This window comes from Alligator sinensis, unplaced genomic scaffold, assembly GCF_000455745.1.
Source record: "Alligator sinensis unplaced genomic scaffold, ASM45574v1 scaffold575_1, whole genome shotgun sequence".
Taxonomy (NCBI): domain Eukaryota; kingdom Metazoa; phylum Chordata; order Crocodylia; family Alligatoridae; genus Alligator; species Alligator sinensis.
The window spans coordinates 1,799,335-1,820,021 of NW_005842051.1; the positions used below are offsets into that span (position 1 = coordinate 1,799,335).

The 20,687-nt window shown below is 43.0% G+C and overlaps 2 protein-coding genes across 41 annotated transcripts in view; one reads left to right on the plus strand and one right to left on the minus strand.

Annotated features, from left to right (window-relative positions):
• Positions 1–10,811, minus strand: part of PPIP5K2 (diphosphoinositol pentakisphosphate kinase 2) — an 85,573-nt gene extending 74,762 nt beyond the window's left edge. For 30 of the 34 annotated variants that reach the window (XR_003093886.1, XR_003093883.1, XR_003093890.1 and 27 more), the window contains exon 1: positions 10,444–10,528. The gene's annotated coding sequence lies outside the window, so the exon portion shown is untranslated. Of the gene's footprint in view, positions 1–10,168; positions 10,298–10,438; positions 10,529–10,665 lie in introns of those variants that run through there. The other 4 variants (XM_025203294.1, XM_025203270.1, XM_025203271.1 and 1 more) reach the window with 3 other exon arrangements.
• GIN1 (gypsy retrotransposon integrase 1) overlaps positions 10,587–20,687 on the plus strand; it is a 36,081-nt gene continuing 25,980 nt past the window's right edge. For 4 of the 7 annotated variants that reach the window (XR_003093893.1, XR_003093894.1, XM_025203295.1 and 1 more), the window contains exons 1-4: positions 10,587–10,714; positions 14,669–14,814; positions 15,617–15,810; positions 19,322–19,627. Coding sequence is in view for 5 of the 7 variants with exons in the window: in XM_025203295.1 (XP_025059080.1) it covers positions 14,676–14,814; positions 15,617–15,810; positions 19,322–19,627 (639 nt within the window). In the remaining 2 variants the exon portion in view is untranslated. Of the gene's footprint in view, positions 10,715–14,005; positions 14,237–14,668; positions 14,815–15,616; positions 15,811–19,321; positions 19,628–20,687 lie in introns of all 7 variants that reach the window. The other 3 variants (XM_025203296.1, XM_025203297.1, XM_025203298.1) reach the window with 3 other exon arrangements.

Genomic DNA, 20,687 nt, shown 5'->3' on the forward strand with positions numbered 1-20,687 from the left:
TGCCTATGCAGGGGGTCGGACTTGATGATCTATTGAGGTCCCTTCCGACCCTAACATCTATGAATCTATAAAAATCTGCAGCACTCATTGGCACGTATGTGTTCAATGCCAGGCTTACTAAGAAGTTTATTTTCATCATCCATAGACAGTGAAGTGGAAGCTTTCTGCTTAATACCACATAAGTAATCACAACTGACAAAACTTTGCATTCACAAAAGGCTTAGTTTCTCTATAATTTGTTTCTTTGCAGCAGACACACTAGTCAAGAAACTGAGTTGAGATGCACGTGATAAAACAAACAAGTAAATAAATTGCCTAAAACAAACTTAATAAACTCATTTCAAAAGCCTGTGGACCATGACTGAACTGACAATATTTATTAGACGTTTCTTGTAAACCTGAAGTCAGAGAAGACTGCCGGATTTAATCGATTGCATATAAATAAGCAGTAGGCTCCATTATTTCACTCCAGAGAACCTCCATTATGATCTGTTTGTTGCATATTACTGAGAGCTCTTTGGAAACGATCTTGCACCCATTTTTTCTCCAATAAACTAGGAGCAACCATCTACAATGAACAATGACTACGGACACATTGAATTTTCCAAAAATTCTATTGATAGGAGGCTGCAAAAATTGATGTTTTGTACATGCTTCAAAAAAATAAATGCTATTATACTAATTACTCCACAAAATAAAAACTGTAAAGGCATCATACGGAACCTGACACATATACCTATTTAGTTTCACTCTTAACTCCTGTTGAGAACTGGGGTAATCTACTGAACAAAATATAAAATTAATTGGCTTGCTTCCCATTTCTTACTGGAGCAAAAAGGGTGTCCTAAACAAAACTGGATTAAAAATGAAGAACTGAAGCTACAAATTTCCATTCAGAAGACTTGGGGTGAAAGTAGGGCCACAGGAACAAAAAAAGCCAAATGTTTTATGTGAGAATTGAATATATCCAATTGAAATAAATATACTTACATTATTGCTGCATTACTGTCCTCAGCAGCTGACTCATGATGAAAGCTACTTCATTTCACACAGGGACAAAAAAAAATGATATTCACGAGGAACTCTAGACAGGAATGCTACAAATGACCAACAGCTATTGTCTGCACAGAACAATGGCCAGAATCGAACTATCTGCCAACATCTAATGCAGTTTTGCTGTTTAAATTACATCCCATTTCACATGTTAAATAAAGTATGATAAAAACCTGTAAGTCCACTTTCATACCCAGCAGGCTACATCACAAATACTTCACAAATAATTTAAAACACTAGAAAAAAAAGCTGTATTTAGTACATGCAGTTTCAGATTTCTCTTTCAAGAACACGATAGGAACAAACTGAAATGCTTGGAAATAGGAGGCTGCAAAAATTGATGTTTTGTACATGCTTCTTCAGTCAAATACTGCAAAATTCATGAGTCCTCTCCTAAGGTGGATTAAGACAAGCTTCTGTTATCCACACGTTCATGCTTAACAACGACAAACTTTGACAAAGTAGATTTATGAAAAGCTATCAAAACATTCTAAAAATGCAACCTAATATATGAAAACAAGAAACTGCTGAAATAACCTTTAAAATGTCTACTCCTGCTTCGATCCCCTGACATGAACAATTGCAGCTAATAGATATTACAGCTTAAACTATTTTCCTGCCTTATAGTGTATTCTATTTAAATGCATTGCTTTAGGTCTGAAAAAGTCTACATGTTTACCCAGAACATGTACTTATCCAAACCTAATGTAAGAACTTCTTACTAAATACAGAATATCCTAATCCAACCATTGTCAGTGCTGGAATAAACAGCCCCAAATGGACTAGCTCTCACTGTTTACAAGGATGCTCAAAATACAGACCTTTTACAGTTACAAAAGGTACAGTCACATTATGAAGTAGACACTAAGGCTGCGTGGCCCAAGATTTGCCCTCGGCCCCCTGAGCTATGCTATAGGGAAGAGCCAGAGGAGGAAGGGGATGCCCAGAGACTTCAGTTGCTGTTGCAGTCAGAGCAATAAGGGGAATGGAGCATCGGCAGGAGCCCAGAGGTCACAATTTAACCTTGGACAGCCCTGCTATAATGTAAAGCAACAGCCAAAAAACCAAAAGGGATGAGTTATGCTCTTTCCTAATGTGCAGTTGACTTTACAAAGAGAATATACAGATATCTCCTTGAAGCTTCAGTAATTATCAAACTGGTATCTATAGCCAATAGGAGTGATATCTGGGGGCTCAAAGCACATACAATAAAATGACCTTTTTTTTTTTTTTTTTTTAAATCATTACTCATGTATAGATCAATAAAGGTAATGCCTAATATACCATCAGCACCACTGCCAACGTGGACTGAAGTACAGCAAAAGTTAAGTGACTCAGCCCGTGTGCAGGTTGGACTGGGACTGACAAGTTGGATCCAGCCCGCAAGCTGTGTCCGACACCCCTGATTTAAGACAACAGACAGGTAGTTAGCCATGTTAGTCTGAAGTCAGGCAGAAGGCAGGGTAGAGATGCATCTTACAGACTAACTAAATCAGACTCCATAAGCTTTGTGAGCCTGACCTCACTTCACCAAATTCTATGAAAGGACACGCACAGAGCAAGCTATCAAAGAGAGATTTGAATACAAAACACAGAGAAAGAGGAAAGGGAGGTGGCACAGTACTGGGAGAGGCACATATAATACAAATAGGAACAAAAGGGTCACACAAAAGCTAATCTAGGTAAATGGGATAGCATTCCATAGTCCTTGTTTAGACCATACTTAACCCAATCCAGTTTATGAATGATTTCTTGCTCTGCAATTGTGTTTGTTTGTTTTGAAAGTTTTGTTGTCTATAAACAGGTATTCAGGAACTGAATGTTTGGGAATCTGAAGTGTTCTGCTACAGGCTTGCATGTCCTTCTGATGTCAGATTGGGGGTTCATTCATTCTCACATATAGGGATCATCCTGTCTGTCCAATGTAGATGGCAGAGAGGCACTGTGAGCAAGTGATGGCATATATATGACACTGGATACAGTCAGTTACTACTGTAAAAACAGAACCCAAGATCCCAAGTTCAAGGCTTCCAGAAGTATGCTGAAATAAGCTGTTACTAATAAAAGCTTATGCATCACTGATTTAGTCTATAAGGTGAAAATCTATCCTGCCTTTTGCCTTCCAGAACTATGCCATGATGAATGGCCATGCTCCTTCCCCACACTCCCAGTGCCCTTTTCCCAACAGCATTTTAGTTCAGAAAGTTTATATTCCCTCCCTATACCCCCAGTCCTTAAGAGTTTTGGGGTATTAACATTTTCTATCATAAAAAAAGGTTTAGCACACTTGCAGCAAGTTAGTTCTTATCAAGAGCTCTTTCTTTGTTTCTTTCTTCCTTTTTTCTTTCCTTCTGCAGCTGAAGGGCAGATTTTCATCACCAGTGCTTCTTGAGATTCTGCCAGATCTAATGAAGCCCTGATGCTTGTGATATTAGTCTCTTCCAAACCACAATTATGATCATAAGGACTTCTGTTTGTCATAATCCTGGATCTAGGCAAGAACAAGGACTATTGATCAGCTGCTCATTGAATATACACAACAGATATAAAAGATCCTTTAAATGAACAGAATTCTTTAAAAAAAACGCGTTTTAACATAAAGAACAGAGGAACAATGCCTCTTTCCCAACCCCTTCACCAGCCCTTTTCTTTTTAAACAGTTTGTTCTTTGTGACAATGATTATGTCATCCATTTACTTGAAAAAAAAGCATTTTTATAGATTTATTCAGATTTCAGAAGCAATTAAAGTTAACTGTTGGACAAGCTTTTGGCACCAGGTGCCCTTTTTCAGGAGACCTGATGTCCAAAAGGATCATTTAACAGGTCTCCCAACTATATTTTGGTTCCAATAAAAAAATATTACAAAAAATTCCTGCCTCTCAGACATTTCCTAGACCATCATGGCTACAACAATACTTCAATCCTACAACAATACACAGAGACTAGTTTGCTAATCTGCAGTCAGGCAGAAGGCAGTGCAGGGGGGCACCTTAGAGACCAGTTCAAAGACACAAATCTTTCAGAGGCAATGGCCTATTTTGTCAAATACTATTAATATAAATATAGATAATTCATTTGAGGATAGCTGTAAAGAAACTGCGAAAATAAATATTTGTTTAAAGCTATAGCACATGCTTATAGGTACCCTTCACATTGCAAAAGGCTCCTTTAACAATACGCTTCTTGAAGGCTTTATTGTGCTAAGTGCTACAGATAAAACAGGGAGACAGTCTTTGCCCAAAGTTTTTCAAACTACATTTCATAAATAAAATATAAAGCTCAACCTAGCTACCAATGGCCAACTGATCATTGTTATGATTGTATAGCATAACGTGAAAGGAGAAGTGCCAGGAACAGAGGAGGTCCTGGGATCACAATCACCACATACTTACCTCAGATAAGAGAAGGAGCACAGCTGGAGCTAGGAGCACCCCGCTGTGTTTCCACAGCAAGTGCTCCATCCAGACTGGCAGCGAGAGAGCCTGGAGCAGTACTTCCAGCCCCAGAGAGAGGCAGTTAGGGAGAGACCGCAGTGTCCAAACAGGGAAGATGCTGAAGGACTCTCCTGTCTGTGTCAGCCTGCAGCAAGCTGCGGTGCAGTGGTGCACGACAACAGGCACAAGTGGCTGGAGGAGCACCAACAGACACAAAGATCACTGACAGAATGCTGGGGTGGCTTGCTTGACGAAGGATTGAAGCCCCGGGCTGAAGTAGGTACCCGATAAGACGGGTGATGTGCAGCACAGGAGCCCCAGCCTTCTGTGAGTGGGGCAGTAGAGCCAGCCAGGCCTGAATTCATCTCTAAAATTGATTATCCATTTTGTAATGGCCAAATGAATTGATAGAAGGGGATCAACCCCAGATGAATGCTTGGACTTGAGCTGACTTCCATTTGGGACTGATAAATGAATTGTTAGAGGAGGATAAACCCTGAATGAAGGAAGGGACTTCAGATGATGCAGTTTCTGAGATGGTTAAAGAACTAATGAAATTGTTTGATTAAGTTGATTTACTTTTTGAAGGCTGTTAGTCAATTAACAGAAGGGGAGAAACCCTGAATGAGTGGCAGACTGAATAGGATTGAGCTGCTGTGGACTTCTACTGAATTGATTACAAGAGCATGACCAGGATCCTGGCGGCATAGGAAAGACCACCATACTTGTGACAAGAAGTCAAGGCCCCCAAAAAGAAATCTGATAACATCTAGCATATGGTAAAGGTGGGGTGTATGGGGAGGCAAAGCGCCACAAAGAAATTCCTCCAAGGGACAGGCCCAGACCTATCTGCCAGTATAACCAGCTCCCAACTTTAAATAGGATCAAAGACACGGCAGGTGAGAAAGATAACACCAGTGCGGCTGTGACAGCACTGATCACTATCCTGACATCATCTTCTGATAAGTCAGTGGGCCAGAGACGGCCTAGATCATACAGCACCTACCCCTAACACATAGGCTTTCATGAGCCCAAACTTACTTCATCAGCTGCTACGAAATGACATGCACTGAGCAGTGTATAAAATGGAGAGTGATCTGAATACACAAAGGAGGGCAGAGAGGGGCACCTGATGCCCTCAAACTTGTTCAACAGCTATATTTATTGTTTGTATTTATTCAGATTTCAAGAGTAATTAAAATGTAGTAGGGCTTTTTCAAATAAAGGGAGAATATAATCCTTGCCACAAAGAACAACTTTTTTAAAAAGAAAGGGCAGGTGAAGAGTTTACGACACTGATGTTCCTTTGAGCATGATGTTAAAGTATTTTTATTAAAGAATTTGATCATGCATGTCCTTTCACAGCAAATGAGCTGATTTTGGGCTCACAAAAGCTTATGCTATATGCACCTCTGATCTGGGTGCTTATACATCCTGCCTTCTGCCTGACTTTGGATTAACGCAGCTAACTACTGCTCTCTGACTGATCGCTCTCAGGCACCACTGCAGAGGTGGATCTTAAGGAATGGAAAAGACAATCATACAAGGTAGATTAAGGAGGTCAATTCCATATTATTTTTTATATATGAGAGAGAACAAAGCAAGGTATATCTGTAAGCATAAAAATAAACATTGAAGCTGACAGTGGTAATATGGAAGGGGTAATATATATAACAAGAGTGTATGAGAGAAGGACAGTATTTTTATAGCAAAGTATTGGTAAACTTTTATATATTTGTAAACTTAGGTTGGTAACTTGTTGAGTGCATTCAATGGCTTAATACCGTGGTGCTACTTCAATTTTAGGAAGTTATTATGTACACATGGGATACAAAACCACAGTGCATACCATGTACATGCAAATATTTATAACCAAGTCTTATGCTTTCGATGCTAAGAATTAAGTTTTCCTTACAGAACTATCTGGTATCATGTCACCATATTCTAATCAAGACAGACTGGTCTAAAGATCTTACTTGCGTCTTAGTCATTATACTGTGTAAGACTCCCACAATTTTGCCTCCTTGGTTATACCAGAAAAGAGATGAATATTTTTTCAGCCCTACATTTACTACTTATACTAGCTTCACATTTGTAGCCAGGGATGCAGTTGTTCAAGGAAAAATAAAGGAAACCTAAAGCACACTCGTAGGCAGATTTGTATCATGCATCTCCTTCCACTTCATTGCCTCCACCATAAGTGCCCAGGAAACACGCCCCCCCCTATGGATCACCTGTCCTGTTTCTGAACACCTCTCCCCACTTTCTCACCCACCCCATATAGGGAATTTTGGTGAAATATGGTGCAGGGAGGGGTGCTGACCCAGCTTGCAACAGCTCATTAAAACTCCCTATGTGGCTCCCAGGGCCAAATAACTGCCCACCCTTGATCTAGTAGTAGCTATGTCTACATTCTACTATGGGCATTTCCCAAGTTTCTGGGCTTTCCCCATTGCCACATGGGACTGAGAAGGAATTTTTTTACCTCTCTCCTGTTGCCCCCCACTTCCTCAGCACTGGGTAGTGTCTGCAGCCAAGGCTGGGGATTTTGACTGGGGTGTGCCAAGGCTTGCGTTGGGACTTAAACCCTCCATCCAGGGTGAGACCAATCACCACATTTGGATTCAGGAAGGAATTCTGCCTCATGGTCAGATTGGTACAGACTACAGGGGTTATTGCATTCTTCTTCAGATCTCCTGATCATGCCCCTCTTCTTCAGATCACTCAAGTGCCTTTTAACAACCTTCACAATAGTAGGATGTTAACCACAATGGTTCCCATGCCGCCTTTACTTGTGGAAAATTAGGCTATGTCATGTCTTGTGGTCAGGGCCGACTACAGCTTTGCTAATAGGTTAGACAGTGGATTTGTATAGGATGGTTTGGATAGGGGTGATCCTACCTCAGAGTCTCTTCCACCCCTACTTTTCTGTGATTCTAAGACATTAACCTCATGCTTCAGGGAAGAAAAAGAAATGTGGGTGGAGGGTCTTATACTTCCAAAGAAGATCAAACTGTTCAAGAGAAAAATTCCTTACTTCGTATCTGTTAGGTCTAACTGGTAAGAAGTATAGGGATTTTTGCCATCCTTAAAGTGTAGGACATGGTCTTCTTTCTAGAATCATTAACTTAATTAATCTTCTGTATCATTTCCGAGAAGATGCCAAAATAGCACCACTGTATCCCTTCCTTGATTTTCATCTGTACCAGGTTGTAAGGTAGTTTCAGGACCAAGTTGTAAGGTATTTTCAGATTTGTTTTTATAAAGGTGCTTTGTGCGTAAGTAGCGAAAGGATTTTTGGATAGAAAGGTTGTCTGCAAAGCCAGGAACCACACACAGATGCCTGGGATACTGCTTTCAGGGCTGTATCCCAAAATTTTTCCCATTATTTCTCGATTAAAAGGACCATATTCAAAGAATTAATAATTTTTTTAAATCATCACAGACTGTAGCAGTTTTGGTAAACTGCTGCCAAGCAGGATATTTTCTTGGAATATGTGCACTGGTGCCATAACTGCTTTCAAGTCTGAAAAGCAGCCTGGTCAATATCACTGTCTTCCCTTCAAGATAGTAGCACATATGCTGGCAAATGATCGGGTAAAGCTGATGTCTGGCACACACTGCAGATGTCTGCTGCATATTCATAGTGCAGATAACCTTCACTTGTATTTCTAAACTCAATCCTGTCAAAAAGTGTCACATGTACAATAAAAAGGAAGAAGGCCATGCACACAAGTTTGAACTTCTCAGAAGAAACTACTGCTTTTAAGAGGATATAAAGACCAAAAGCAGAAATCAGTTTTTCCACAAAACAAATGAGCTCAGCTTTTCCACAATACAAATGAGCTTTGTTCATATTAAAAATCACATTAGAATGGGAAAGACTGTCCTTCCATATACAATTTTTTAATCAAAGTTTCACTACAGTGAAAGCAGGGAGTTAAAGATCAGGAGTCCTGATCCATTCTGGTTCTGACAGCCAACTGCACAAGAAACTGCTGCACAAGATAAGTTAGTGAGTGTACAGACAATATTTCATATTGATCATTGATTCAGAAGTTCAGCATGGAAAAAGTACTATATTATATAACTACATATTCCTGCCAATATAGCGTATTCTATTTAAGTGCTTACCTGAAATGTGCACTTATCCAAGATTAAATGTAAAGAAGGCTCAAACACAATGGTATCAATGCTGTGTTATTAACACACTGAAAAATGACAAGCGCTTCCTCATTTTCAAGGCATCTACAAGTTAATTTGGGAGCTCTATAAGAAACCTTGAAAGTGACAGGTGCTGCTAGTCATTTTCAGAGCTAATAGGACAGTAATGCCTGTTTAAAATGGGACTGCTTACTGCACTCCTTGTGCTCTGGTACTAGCAGCCCTCAAACCGATTAGCTCCTCTCATTTTTCAGATTCCAACTATCATTATAGTTTTAACCCCGATATGTTTCCAAAAGTTGAGGGAGAAGCTTAAAAACTGACTAACAGCTGTTTGACAACTGCTTTTTTTTCTTTTGCAATTAAAGAAGAGTTGAATTACTTAAATTTAGTATACCAGTTAGCCCAAGTTCAGTTAATTTTAAGGGAACAGTGGGGCTGAAAGATGCCATGCATTTTACGCTTTTCACCGACATGCAAATACTCAGTGTTTGTTAGAGTGTAGGCAAAAAGGAACAAGTTGGGACCAGTGGCGTGTTAAGCAGTTAATGTATGCATTAATCCAGTATGGATGTAAGCAGTAGTACTGCGATGGGTTGAAATAAAGATTGCTGAAACTAGCAGGTTTTGCTATTGCCCTTCACTTAAGGAAGCTGCGAGAAACAGATAAGCAAGGCTGCTTCCATCAGAAGCAAAAGCAAATGCCAAGTTGCTCAGAAATTCAAATGCTTGGGCAGCTGGGGCACAGCTAGATATTGTTTTGATAAAGATACTTGCATAAGTGGATGAAAAGCCAGCTCAGGCAGAGGAGACAAGAGTAGAGAGTCAGGCAGCTGTAAGAAACACCTAGAGTCGATTTTTGGGGTTGAGATGCTGGCTGGACAGGTTTGGAGGGGCGAATAGGGAAACCCATTGAAGGCAATTCGCACCCTGCTCTGTTCAAGTAAAACCGCAGGTAGAGCTGGGTACCGATGCCATTTCTTTTTTCCTAACTGGAAAAACCCATTAAGCCTTGCTGAGTGACTTGAGCCAAGAGGAGCATAATCCCTCTCATCTCGCCCTGCCTCACTTCCCCGGTTCCACCATGCCCCGGAGGGCATTAATCCATAGCTGGCAAAGGAATCAAAGCTTGAAACATCTCCAGGTCCCCGCTTTAACTCCATCTCCATGCACAAGACACCCCTTAAGCAGCCGTTTTCCTTCCTTGTCTGCATTTACGTTCTTCAGAAGTCTCCGGTGCTCCCCAGTCATTTTTTCCTCCCCCCCTTAAATAAATGTATGCTTGGTTATATATGTATTTATGTAACATGTCAAATTATACATTTAAATACACAGTGAATGAACAATGAATATAGAATCTTATGTGTATTTTATAATCGGGCAATTTATATCTGTAAAATATATCTATATATAAGATAGAGCTACATTACAATAAAAAAAAATAAAAACGAAATAAAACCGATCCCAGTTTCCCACCCAACTTATTCCCAGTCGTCAGCAGCACGTGCCTCCCCACCTTGAGCACGTGCGCAGACGGCATCACCCCCAGGCCGGGACCCCCGTCTATACGGAGCCGCTCCAGGTCTTTGGAGGCTCCCCCCTGGGGATGCGGCGCGCTCCCGGGCGGACCCACCGCAGCGCCGCGGGGGGTGGGAGGGGAAAGGGAACGTTCCACTGCACACGCTGAAGAGCCGCTGGGCCCCCACGATGGTAGTGCCCCGCCGGGCCAGGCGGCGCGAAGGGACGAGCCCAACCCCGTGGGGGGAGGAGGCGCGTGCGGACCCACCTCACCTGCCCATGTCGCCAGCGCTAGGTCCCATTGAGAAGTAGTAGCCGCCGCCGCTTCCCGCACCCGCCCCACGCTTTGGCCCCGCCCCCTCCTCGCGGCCCCACTCCGAACCAGGCCGGGCGGCCCCGCCCCCTTTCCGTCACTTCCGGCAGCGCCACATAAGTCGCAGGCGCGGAGCTTCAGGACACTGGGGGCAAAAATAAAAGAAAGAAAAAATTACACACAAGTCTCCGCTGCGCGAGACAAAGTATCGCGATACCTCCGCTGGGCCAGGTGCGTGACTGGGGTCCTGGCGGCCCCGCGCTACAGCCCGGGACCTCGAGGCGCGACGCCCGGCTCCTTTACGATGCAGGAGTGGGGTGGGGCGGGAGAGAAGGGTGGGGGAAGAAATAAAATGAATCGCGCCGGGGTGGTTGTGCGCATGTGCTGGACTTCGGAGCCGGAGGGGGCAGGGACTACAGCTCCCGGCGTACATTGCGCCGCCCGTGAGGGCGGGGGTCCCTGCACACACTCCACCCACCCTCGCGCCAGTGTCAGAGTGACCCCGGCTATGGGGCGGTGCATGCCGGGAGCCGGAGTCCTTCAGGCAGGGCCGGGGCAGGGGGCAGACAGATGTGCCAAGCCCCGCCCAGCCCTGCCACAGCTGAAACGCTTTAAGCGGGAGGCATCTGTCTACCTTTGTGCTGCATTAGGTGGGGCCCTAGGTAGGACAACAGGTAACATGTCTCTGTGCCCCAGGGCTGCCGCCTCCTCCACTGTCACGTGCCAAGGCACGGCCCTGCTGCCCCAGGTGGCTGCTCCTGGGCACCCTGGGGTAGGATGGGACAGGTCAAGCCCCTGGAGCATATGCCTGGCATTCCCACATATACAAATGCATACTCCAAGGGAGTCTTGGGACACGTCTCTGAGAGGGGGCTACTGAATTTTACTCTTCAAGGAGATTCCCTCCCCTCCCCAAGGTGCCTCTTCAATAGGGGGAAAACACTGCCTTTGCCAGGATGTCGGGAGTCCCCCACCTACAGAGAGGTGCCCCAGGACACTGTCTTTCTCTGAAAGTGGGGAAAGCCAGACAAGTGCTATGGGGAATTGAAGTGCCCAGTCCTACCTGAGGTGCCCAGGATCAGACCCCTCAAGACCCTGGAGCACCTGCCCAGGACAGCTGGGGTGGGTGAGCAGCTTGGGGCTGCCTGTACTTTCCCACAGCAGAGCAAACAGATGTCTGCTACAGTAAAGCCACACAATTTATTACCACCTTTTGTCAGAGACACTGGTATGGTGCAACAAAGGGTAGGGCTATTTGCTTCCCAGTTGTGCCACCATACGAATCTTTATGGCGGCATACATGCAAATTCTGTTTCTACCTAAGATGACATTGGTAGGATGATGCCCTCAGGGCGGCAGCATCTTACACAAGGGAGACCCATTCTGGAACTGGGACTCCAAGTATCTGCATGGAACGTGCCATCCTTGAGCCCACAGAGCGCTCAAGGATGGCACAGAGAGTGACAAGCTCCTGTGAATCCCAGCAGTGTAGCCATACAATAGTGATCTCTGACTGCCTTGCATCACTTGCCATTATCCTAGGAGGAAGGACATACAGTTTTGCCTGTTTTATAACGAAATACATGGAGCCTCTGTGATGTTAAATGACTCTGAGGTCCTGTAGGCTGGGTGATGGAGAATGGCAGAGAAAGCTGAGTAATGGTGGCAGAATGTGGCCTGAGATGGGGTGTGCAGTTGAGAATGAGACTGTGCAGGTGCTCAGGGCTGATGAGCACTGACAAGAGAAACAACATAAAAAATCAGCAGGTGCCATTGTTCCATAGAAGAAACTAGTGCAGATAGAGTTCTGGTTATATGGGGATTTCAGTCTCTTGTCCTTACTCTTTCCATTTCTGCAAAACAATCTGCTTCAGAGGTACTGAACTTCATAGCCATCAAGTAAAGTGTTATCTTAGCATTCGGTATTCAGATGACCATGAAGGACAAGTAACTGCATGGTCTTCTGTAATAACGTGGCTTATAATAAAAACAGAGAATGCCCCAATTTGCTGTGAACAAGAGGAAATGGCAAGGAGGGAAGAATTGGAAAGGGATGAAGAACAATCCAGATGGTTACGAAGTAAACCTTATTTGGCTTTTCCTTCTAGGTCTGAAACTAACAAAACATTTAAGCACATACTCAAGTGTCTTCTGGATTGAGACCTCTTTCTGAATTAAAACACATTTTTATCATACAGTCTTCTACATCACTTTTCCAAACGTTACAACAGATGCTTTTGTTTAAGGAAAGTGGGATGCCACAGCAACATGTAGCCTTGGTACACATTATTGATATTAATGGAATCAAGTTGACAGCAAACATGCAGTATCAATTGCTCAATATATTTATGTATTTACATCCTCACCTGAACTTTAGGTGAGGATGTATTTACATCCTCACCTAAAGAGTCGGCAAACTGAAAAACAAAATTCACTGGCATAATGTTTTAATGTTGAAATGGCAGCAGTCTCATAGTGAAAAATGCAAGGTACAGTCTACCCCTTCCAAAATAACCGGCTGGTGTCAGTTTTTCTTAATCATCTGTGATGGTATAAACATTAAGACTATCTGTCATATTATGTATGGTCATGAAGTCTAGTCTTGTGACTCAGTACAAAGGTAAAAGGGGAAAATTGCTTATGTATCAAAACTAATGACCTACCTGTAGTAAGGAATGATATATGTGGCACACCAATGTCAGGGCTTCATTTTGTTCCAAATGAAATAGTGGGAGTAGGATCAAACTGTGGTATTTTGAGGACTTATTTATTGCTACTGGATCAGCCTTATGCTTTTGTTTTTTTCTTGCACAAATGATGCATTTTACTAATGGCATTTCAGTTTTCATGAACAGAGGAAAATCAGCCCGTGTCGGAAAGTAATTGTTGCCTGAAGCGCAGTCTGACTTGGGATTTCAGAATCCCGTTTGCCTAGCAGATTAGTGAGCAAAACAAGCTTTCATGGCAGTCTGTTTGAGGAGTTACTTTTGCCTGTTTGTCTATTTTTCCCTCCTCCTTCAAGAAGGAGGCTGTCTGTATAAATGCTTAGAACAGACAGCAAAACCCTTGTATTTGAGCCATCCAGGTCTTTAAAAATCAAATAGAAATCTCTCTCGGTGGCTTCAGTTTATCTACAAGTGATGTGTTGGAAGCCCCATTGTATGGAATTTTAAAAATAAAATTTACAAAACAACATTATGCATGGGTAAAGGAATCAACAAAATGATGTGATAGATTTTGTGCAGATTAGGTAAAAAAATAGTGGAATGTAGTGACCAGTACAATGGAGCAAAGTGGTCAGAAACGGCCAGAAATTTATAGGTGATAAAATTGCTGAGAAAAAAAGATTTTAGTTAGAAAGTGTAAACTTAATCTGGAGGGTATCCTTAAGTATATTAGTTAGGATAGGTGACTTTTCATGTCCTGATAATTTGGGAAACATATATACCTTGTGAATACTGTTTTAATTTTTTTTTTTAATTTCCTGTATCTTTATTTTGTATTCCTCTTGTTGAGGGACAGGGGGATGGTGTGAAGGCACATCTGTGATGAGGCAGCATCTAAATAAAAATTGGCCTGAGCAGAGCAAACTGCATCTTAGCTAAAACCTGGATTCTCCAACTTCTTTAAAACTCCAGCTTCTTTATAAACCACAGAGATTGGGTGGTCCAACTGGACAAACGAAGCTAGGGCACAAGAAACAACCAGAGAGCAGTGTTTCAGAGAGGGGACTTGGACCATGTTCATGAAGAGGTAAACTGTAAAAAGAGGGCCTTCAGAGTTGGAACTCTGAGAAATCAACTGGGCAATCTGGGAGATTCACACTAATCTCATAGTCTAAGCAGTTGGACTGGGGAGTGGGTGTTACAACTCTCAATGCGGGGTGTTAGAATTAGAATCTGCACTGGGGAGTATGTCTAGAAACCCAGTGCCAGATAAAATGTCTAGTCTTCACTCACACTCGGGAAAGATCAAAGAAAAAAAGCCCCGTGGCTCCAGTAGGTAAAACTGAAATGCAACAGCCTTGTGCATGTCCAAGAGAGGGAGCTTAACTGAGGCTCTTATGGTTTGACTTTATCTCTTGATGTTCACGCAGAAGGGAATACTGGGGTTGGGAGGGATCTAGTCTCCTTGGAGAGAAAGTCACAGCAAATAAATTTGAAAGTATTTATCTGTTTTACTTAGATAAAAAATGGTCCGTAGTGGGAAGAATGGTGGTCTCCATCTGAAACAGATTTCACATTACAAACGAACAGGAGAGTATCATCCAACAACACTATCGAGTGAAAGAAGTGGAATAAGAAGAGCAGCCAAAAAATTTGTTTTCAAAGGTAAAAAAAAAATACTCTTACCATTTTGGCAAATGCGTTTTGTTTTTTTTTTTGCTGTCAGAATACAGTAAGGCTGTGCTTGCCACCAGATTTCCTTGTACTTGCTTTATAATTGCATGCTCTCATGTCTATCTTTGTTGGTGTGTAGAAATAGTTGGCACGATCCAATTTGGCCTCTTTTTTCACCTGGTTAAGTTATATTTAAAGAAACAATTCAAGTCTACTTTATTTCCTGGTGAAACCTGCAGTAGTTAGGGGCCATGAGTCATAGGAACCTAAAAGATGAATCCTGATCTTCAGTTCTAGACAAGGAACATTTAGTGTATCACATGAAGAGTATATATGAGAGTAGAGTAAAATCCAGAGATAGCTTTGCCACGTGCTGCATTTCCTTGATCTCAGAGTTCCTCCCTGTTCTATTACACAGCTCTGTTCTTGTGCTTATGCCTGCTCTTCCTATCCTACCTCTGGAAATAGTACTCTGAGAAGGGAAGGGTAGAGAGGAAGTGGTGTTACAAACCAGTTGGTGAAGTAGTTGTAGCAGACAAGCAATGTGCTTCATCTAAAATAACAACAGATTGTACTTCAGAGAGTGTATATGAGGGAATGTGGTTTCTTTTGTGCTGGGAGAGACCAGATATTCCTTTGTAAAATATTTAATACAGACCTGTACACAACTGAAAAGGATGGGTAAAATCAGTTTGATTAAAACCTATAACTAAGCATGCCAAATAATTCAATTGACAAAACAGCCAGAGAATTCTTAGTATTAACATAATGTTTTTGTTTTGTTTTCTTCCAGAAAATAAGTTATTCTATGTAGGAAAAGACAGAAAACAAATGCGCTTGGTAATTTTTTCAGATGAGGAGAAGAAGAAAGTGCTAGAAAAATGTCATGCAAATACTGCAGGCACTCATCATGGTATATCAAGGACTCTGACCTTAGTGGAATCTAGTTACTACTGGACTTCTGTAACAAATGATGTCAAACAGTGGGTATGAGTCATAGCTATAGAGTTTTGTTTTGTTTTTTTCATCCAGTCTCTGTGCTAAATTTGTTTGCAATACGTCTGATTACTTTGTAGGATTCTTTTACAAGATATTTTTTTTTCTCTTACATGAATTGCCCAAGTATCTGAAAAGATATTTTGCTTAAAATAAAGTGTATTATAATTCTCCCCTTTCTTCCCCCAAATGACATGTCCACACAGTAGTGGCAGCAGCATATCCCAGCTGGGGTGTAATAAATATGCCCTTGTCCACCCTCTCCTGGTCACATATTCCAAACCCAGAAATATGCCAATATGGTTATTCCAGATGGTGGCTCTCAGCCACTTCAGAGACTTTCAAGAGTGGCCATAGAGGAAAATTCTAGAATGTCTCCACCAGCATATTTCAAGATTTAGAGCATGCAAGCTGAAGTGGTAGGCAGAGTCTGTTCAGTAGCATCTTGGCAATGTCATGCTACCACTGTTGTGTCGACATACCTAAGAGACTTAAGTACGTAAAATCTCTTGTCATTTAATGAGACTTATGTTCCTGGGTACTTCTGACAAATCTACCTAAGCTCCATATGTTTTTGGTGAGACTCCTGTTCTTAAGTCACCGAGGGACTTCTGATAATTCCAGCCCGTATCACTAAGGGGCTGATAGGGGAGCAGGGAATTTTGTTAGAAAGCTAGAAACAAATTAAACATTGATACTAGGGAAAAACTTAGTCACTGGGCTAGATCCTCATGATTTTGGCTGAGCTCTTTGTAGCTATAAAACCCTTATTCAGCAAAGTGAATATATGGCTCTAGACTTTTTAAGTTAACACCATTGCAGTCATATAGTAACAAGTCGGGAGGTACAAACTTTAAGGATATACCACCCCTGATTAGCAAGCACTGTAGCCATGTTACGGTGCTGTCGTGTATGCGCGTGCAAGAACCACCCTTCAGAAGACCACATGGCTACACTGCTTCTGGTTTACGAGGTAGTATGCACAGAGCTGCCTTGTCCCATGTAGACCTAGATCAGGGGTGGGGAATTATTTGGGCTAGAGAGACACTTTCGGAGTTTTGGTGAGCTGTCATGGGCCAGGTCATCACCCGCCACACTGCACTGGGCTGGGACAGCACCCCTTTCCCCCTGAAGCCTGCAACAGCTCAAAGCTCCCTAAGTGGCTCTTCCCTAGGGCCTGGCCCCACGCAGTCACCACCTGCCGATCTTGGGGTTCCATGGAGACTGGCCTGGGACCCACATGAGCAGGGCACATGATGCTGGGCAGATAGAATGGGGCTGTGGGCAGGTGGGGAGCGGGATGGGTGGGCAGAGCCTGGGCTGGGATTGTGGGGCTGTGACAGTGCAGGGCAGGGGCATGCAGGGAGCAGATCACAGCCCCACACTATCGCTGCCCCATGATCCAGGCCCTGTCTGCCTGTCCCACTCCTGAGAGCCGCTCCCTGCCCACCCACGGCCCCATCCCACCTGCCCAGTCAAGTGCACCCTGCCCAAGAGGATCCTGAGCCAGTCTCCATGGAGACCTAACCTACCTTCTCCATTCAACACCCCTGGCAGTGGGTGTGGGGCAGAAAAGTCAGGGTGCTTGGGCAGTAGGGTTGAGTTTGACAGTGGTGGTAACTCTTGCAGTAGCAGCCAGGAGCCACCACCGCTGGGGCTGCCAAGAAGCAAAGTCCAGCTGCTGTACTGCTCCAGCCCCACTGCATGCCCAGGAATGTCGGGACCAGTTGCACATGCCACGGCCTGGGTTGCCCCCTGCATCTGGGTCAGGCAGGCCCAAGGGACCTGCCTTGGGCTGGATAAAATCTGTTGGTGGGCCAGATTGAGCCCATGGGCAGTATTTTGCCAACTCCAATCTAGATCCTAGCATCAGTGGCTTTCTCATAAATGTGCATTAATTGCTGTTTCTCCTTTTGTTAACTGTAGTTCAATAAATCTCAGACCATTCATAGTTCATAGTTAGTTTCATAGTTTCTAGGGTCGGTAGGGACCTGAACAGATCATCAAGTCCGACCCCGAATGAGTGCTGGGATCTTTCTAATAAATGATAAGGAGCTATACTATGTTTGAATGCTCCCTGGTGCTCCTCCAGCCTTAGCAACCCAAAATGCCTCCTGATGCTCACATATGCAAGGTTCCTGCTATGTCCTTTTATGGGGTATAGCCTACTACATACAGGTCATTAGAGCATGGGTAAGGACTGAAGCTGTGTCCACCAATCCTTGTCTCTCTTTGGTTTTAGGTATCCCTCTGATACAGGTCAGATGGCTGGAAAAAGTCCTTGCCCCCCATTCACATAAGCACCAGATAAAATCTGGTCCTGAGACGAGATTTGCATTTGTACAGCTACACCCGAATGTTCAGTGTAGCCAAATATTTGTTACTGTTAGGACTTTCAGTTCCTGAAGAATGTGATGCATCTTACAGATTAGGTGTTTTAAAAAAAAAGTCTCTGCTTTTAATATAGACTTAATCTTGGTCTGTACCATGTTACCGCAAACAGCATAAAGCTAACATCATCTTTTCCATGTACCTCACTTCTGTGCTGCCAAAGTAGGACTAAAGATGAAGAATAAGCTTAAGATACAATGCAAGTTAGTTCCACACCAAGACATGTCATACCAGCTCCTGTCCTCTGGTGGTCTCCACAGGTTAATTCCTTCAGTGGCATTAGCAGATGGAGAACTCTCTTTTTTAATTTATATCATCGAACTGCAATGTTCCTGTGGTGGGACATAGATAACCCTCACTCTGTCCGCAGTTAAGGACTTCACCATTTTATAATCTCCCCAGAACCCCTCTTTCCAATTTACCTGCTATTCCTAACTTGTTCAGGGTCACCTGTCAGAATTTTAGGGCAATTCGCAGAAATTCAACATTTTTTTTGCAGAAACTTCCTTGGGACCATCTCACTAGTCTTTGTGGAAGTCTCCCCGAGGCCATCTCAGGTCCCCTTCCAGACTTTGCCAGTAATTTTTAAGATTTTTCTGAGTCCACTTAAATAATTTATGTTACATTAATTTATTTAGCTCTTTGTTTCATTTGACTGGTCCTCCTGTTCAGCACAAACTTTCTTTTTGGTCTCTTTGGTGACCAAATTACAACAGACAAGTTCTTGGTTTCTTTCATTTGTAGTTCTGAAAGGATGGAGCCAGAAGTAGATGGGTCCATCCACCTGGCAGTACCTAAGCACCTTAGTAAAGGTGGGAGTGAGGGGACCCTCTCTCAGGATCAGGAAGTTAAAGGTTGAGCTGTAAACTGCTTCATCTACCCCCAATATGCAAAATGTGTTTTCTTTCTTTAGCTAAAGATCTGGTTCAGAAATTAAATAATACTAGGTTGGAGAAGTGTGAATGAATGTAATTTGATGGTGCATGACTGACATGGTTATCTCCAGGGCCTCATTAAAATAATAGATATTTCTATTTTTATTCTATTGATCATATTAACTCTGTGTCTGTCACTTTTTATTAACCTCTCTCTATATTGTTTTTCTTCCCAGGTGTATGCTTGTCAGCTTTGCCAGGTGGCAAAGAACACAGCTGTTACATCACCCATATTGCACCCTATCAAAGCAGAGGAGCCATGGACAGCAGTTACTATAGACCTAATGGGACCTTTTGATGCCACCAGCAGAAGCCATGTGTATGTCATAATCATAACAGACTTGTTCACAAAATGGCTTGTGGTTCTTCCACTGGCTGACATCTCAGCAGCTGAAATTGCTAAGGCAGTTGTCAGTGTGTTTTTCTTGTATGGGCCACCTCAAAAAATGGCTATTGATCAAGAAGAAGAGCTTGTTGATCAGGTATGGGAAACCAACCATGCAAAGATGTTATTTTGGAAAGATTGCAATACTCTAGTATTTTAGACCATCCCTGACATTCAGGTGCTAGATTTGTAGTGACTTGTTTATAAAACTTGATGGTCTCAAATTATCTAGCTGGGGTCAAGGCTTTTGAGTTTGCTGTGATTTTTGAAGAGTTAGAACCTGGTCCAGGATCTTCCAGGATAAAGATTCATTATGCATGGGTTCTCCCTTGTATATACTTTTTTTTATCTCTGATCACTAAAAGGTAAAGCTATCACTAACGATTGAGGAGAAATCAAAATATTTGAATAGCAGCAAATGACAGATTATTCTTCTTGAATTGTAATTGTTGTAATGGCTTATGAGCAAAGATTATAGTGCAGCCTGTTTCCTTTATTATTTCTAGCATAGATACACCTGGAAATGCCAGTCACACAACAAGAACCCACTTTGCATGGGACTGCACAAGCACAGAACAAAGTTTGTGCTTTACAAAGTTTACAGAGAATTTACAACCTAAGTCCTATCCCCGTTCTTTGTAGAAATGTTTTGCCTCTTCTCTGTACTAGAGTTTGAGGGTACTTTACTACAGGGGCCAGCAACTTATTAACAAGCTGCAGGATGGAACAACCTGGCTGTGGTCTGACCATGGGCTGAGTGACTTCCATGGAGTGTCAGCAGCAGAGAGCTTTCCCCACACCCATGCTTGGGACATGCAGCTGGGACCATGTCTTATGCTGCTGCTACTTCTCCCAGCCCCTGGCCCTTCCTGGCTGCAGCGTGCATGCAGCTTCCCACTGATGGGGACTTGCACTGGAGCTAGACATCTGCAAACTGCATCTTTGTTGCTGCTTCTCCTCCCTCCCCCTCTCCCCCACCCCCCAACTCCCACAGCAAAGTGGGCACAGCTGGAAGCTGCTCTGCCCCAGCTCAGGTCCCCACCAGCTGGAAGATGCACCCAGGGAGCAGGGGGCTGGGAAAAGTGACACCGGTGCAGGTGCAGCTTCCAGGTGGGGCAGACTTGTGCATGGACCAGGCATCTGCAAACTGCATCTGT